Consider the following 2116-nt stretch of genomic DNA (forward strand, 5'->3'; position numbering starts at 1 on the left):
AGTCTATGGGTGATATCATATCCCATTCATTTCACAGCCGTTGTCAGGCGTGTCCTCTGCAGAGCTTACGCCACTGGAGATCGGGTCGGTTTGCCTTCAAAAAAGGTATGTATATTATTTTTTTCTTTACAGGGCTAGATAGGTTAGTGTTAGATCATGGGTGTCTATAGATGGATGCATTTTAGTTTTAGCAAGGACTTCCAGTTTAAGTAATTTCAAAAAGTAACAACTATATATTTTTACGTTTTTTTTCTCATGCAGGGAAAATGGAGGAGTGCGCTAACAGTACCGGAAACATGTTCTTCATTTCAGCATTTTCCTTCACTCAAACTGGACAATGTCTTCTATTCATTGCAGTTCTAGTGATATATGTAATGGCTATACTTGGAAACATGACGATTGTGCTGTTGGTGTGTTTGGTTCCCCAGCTCCATACTCCAATGTATTTTTTCTTGAGTAATCTTGCTATTAACGATGTTATATTTGTTTCAGTTACTCTTCCAAAACTGCTCTCCATACTCCTAACACATGACCATTGGATGTCTTTCTCTGCCTGTATGACTCAGGTCTTCTTCTTCCCATTGTCAGGTTATTGTGATATGTTTCTACTCACCTCCATGTCCTATGACCGATATGTAGCAATCTGTAAACCATTACAATATTCCTTACTCATGCGTAAAGATGTGTGCATTGCATTGGCTCTGTTTACTTGGCTTATATCTGTAACTAATGCAACAATCAATTTGTTATCTGCATCTCTCTTATCCTACTGTCTCACACAAAATGTTGACCATTTCTTCTGTGATCAGAAAGCACTTTATTTAATAACCTCTAGTGATGTTACAGGCAGATACATACTTATGTTATGTCAGGATGTACTGCTGGCATTTTTTCCTTTTTTGCTTATTATAACCTCCTATGTATTCATCATCTCCACCATTCTAAAAATCCGATCCTCAGAGGGACGACTGAAAGCTTATTCCAGTTGCACCTCCCACCTCACTACAGTAATATTATTCTATGGTCCAATCATTATAATTTATGCCAAACCAGAATCTGAAGGCTCTAAGGACCTGGACAAACTGCTGACCTTGGTTTATATGGCTGTGGTTCCAATGCTCAACCCATTTGTCTACGCTTTGAGGAACAAAGATATTTTCAATGCTATAAAAAATATAAAAAGGAAGTGGAACCTGAGAGCACATAGCACATGGAGTTTCAGTTGAGCTAGTTCAACCATAAAAATAAATAAATAACTAAATATATGCTTCGCTAGTGCTAGAATACATTATGAGAGACTTACCTTAAAACGAAGCCCTCCAGCACTGTGCTGTCACTGCTGAGAAGGCTTCCATTTTCCCCCGGTCCTTCTTCTGAGTTCATGGTCTCCTGCTGCATGAGTGGCCAGTGGCGCAAAGATGCCACTCCCGCACATGAGCGTGGAAGTTGCCATTTAGGGAACGGGCTCTGAAGGTCTGGCACTGTATGGACCTTTAGAGCGCATGTGCCGGAGATGTCACCGGCTGCATGCACTCTGAATATCACCTAAACAGTGCAAGTTTAGGAGATATTCACAGTATCTACAGGTAAGCCTTATTATAGAACAGAGTTTACTACCATTTTAACCTGATTTTCATTAAATGATTTATACCAAATACTTTTTTATTAGAGCCATGTCCACTCAGGGCCAGAAATGTTAACTGCTTGCTGACCAGCCACCGCAGTTGTACTGTGGCAACATGGCTCTGCTGCAAGAATCACCATCATGTTACGTCGCTTCTAGATCTGGCCACTAGGGGCACACGTGCGCCCCCTGCTAGCTCACGGAGCCGATGCGAGTGCCCGGCAGTCATGATCACTGCCGGGCTCCCGCGATTGCTCGGGGCACACGGAGAACCGTTATCTGTGTGTGTAAACACACAGTTTCCAGTTCTCTGAGGGGAGAACAGACAGATCGTCTGTTCATACAGAGTATGAACAGTGATCTGACATCTCCCCTACACAGTCCCCTCCCCCTTCAGTTAGAACACACAATAGGGAACACATTAACCCCTTGATAGCCCCCTAGTGGTTAACCCCTTCACTGCCAGTGACATTTTTACAGTAATCAATGCAT

At 42.2% G+C, this 2116-nt stretch overlaps 1 protein-coding gene across 1 annotated transcript; it reads left to right on the plus strand.

Moving 5' to 3' along the window:
- Positions 1 to 264: 264 nt before the first annotated feature.
- On the plus strand, positions 265 to 1226 carry LOC141106645 (olfactory receptor 1J21-like). Its single transcript, XM_073597589.1, has one exon. The coding sequence runs from the start codon at positions 267 to 269 to the stop codon at positions 1224 to 1226; it is 960 nt and encodes a 319-aa protein (XP_073453690.1). The 5' UTR covers positions 265 to 266.
- The last annotated feature ends 890 nt before the right edge of the window (positions 1227 to 2116 follow it).

The sequence above is a fragment of the Aquarana catesbeiana genome, linkage group LG08 (genome assembly GCF_042186555.1).
Source record: "Aquarana catesbeiana isolate 2022-GZ linkage group LG08, ASM4218655v1, whole genome shotgun sequence".
In the NCBI taxonomy this organism is placed as follows: Eukaryota; Metazoa; Chordata; class Amphibia; order Anura; family Ranidae; genus Aquarana; species Aquarana catesbeiana.

What these genes read in the sequence shown, in the direction of transcription:
- LOC141106645 (XM_073597589.1), top strand. Translation starts at nt 267, where the DNA reads ATGGAGGAGTGCGCTAACAGTACCGGAAACATGTTCTTCATTTCAGCA.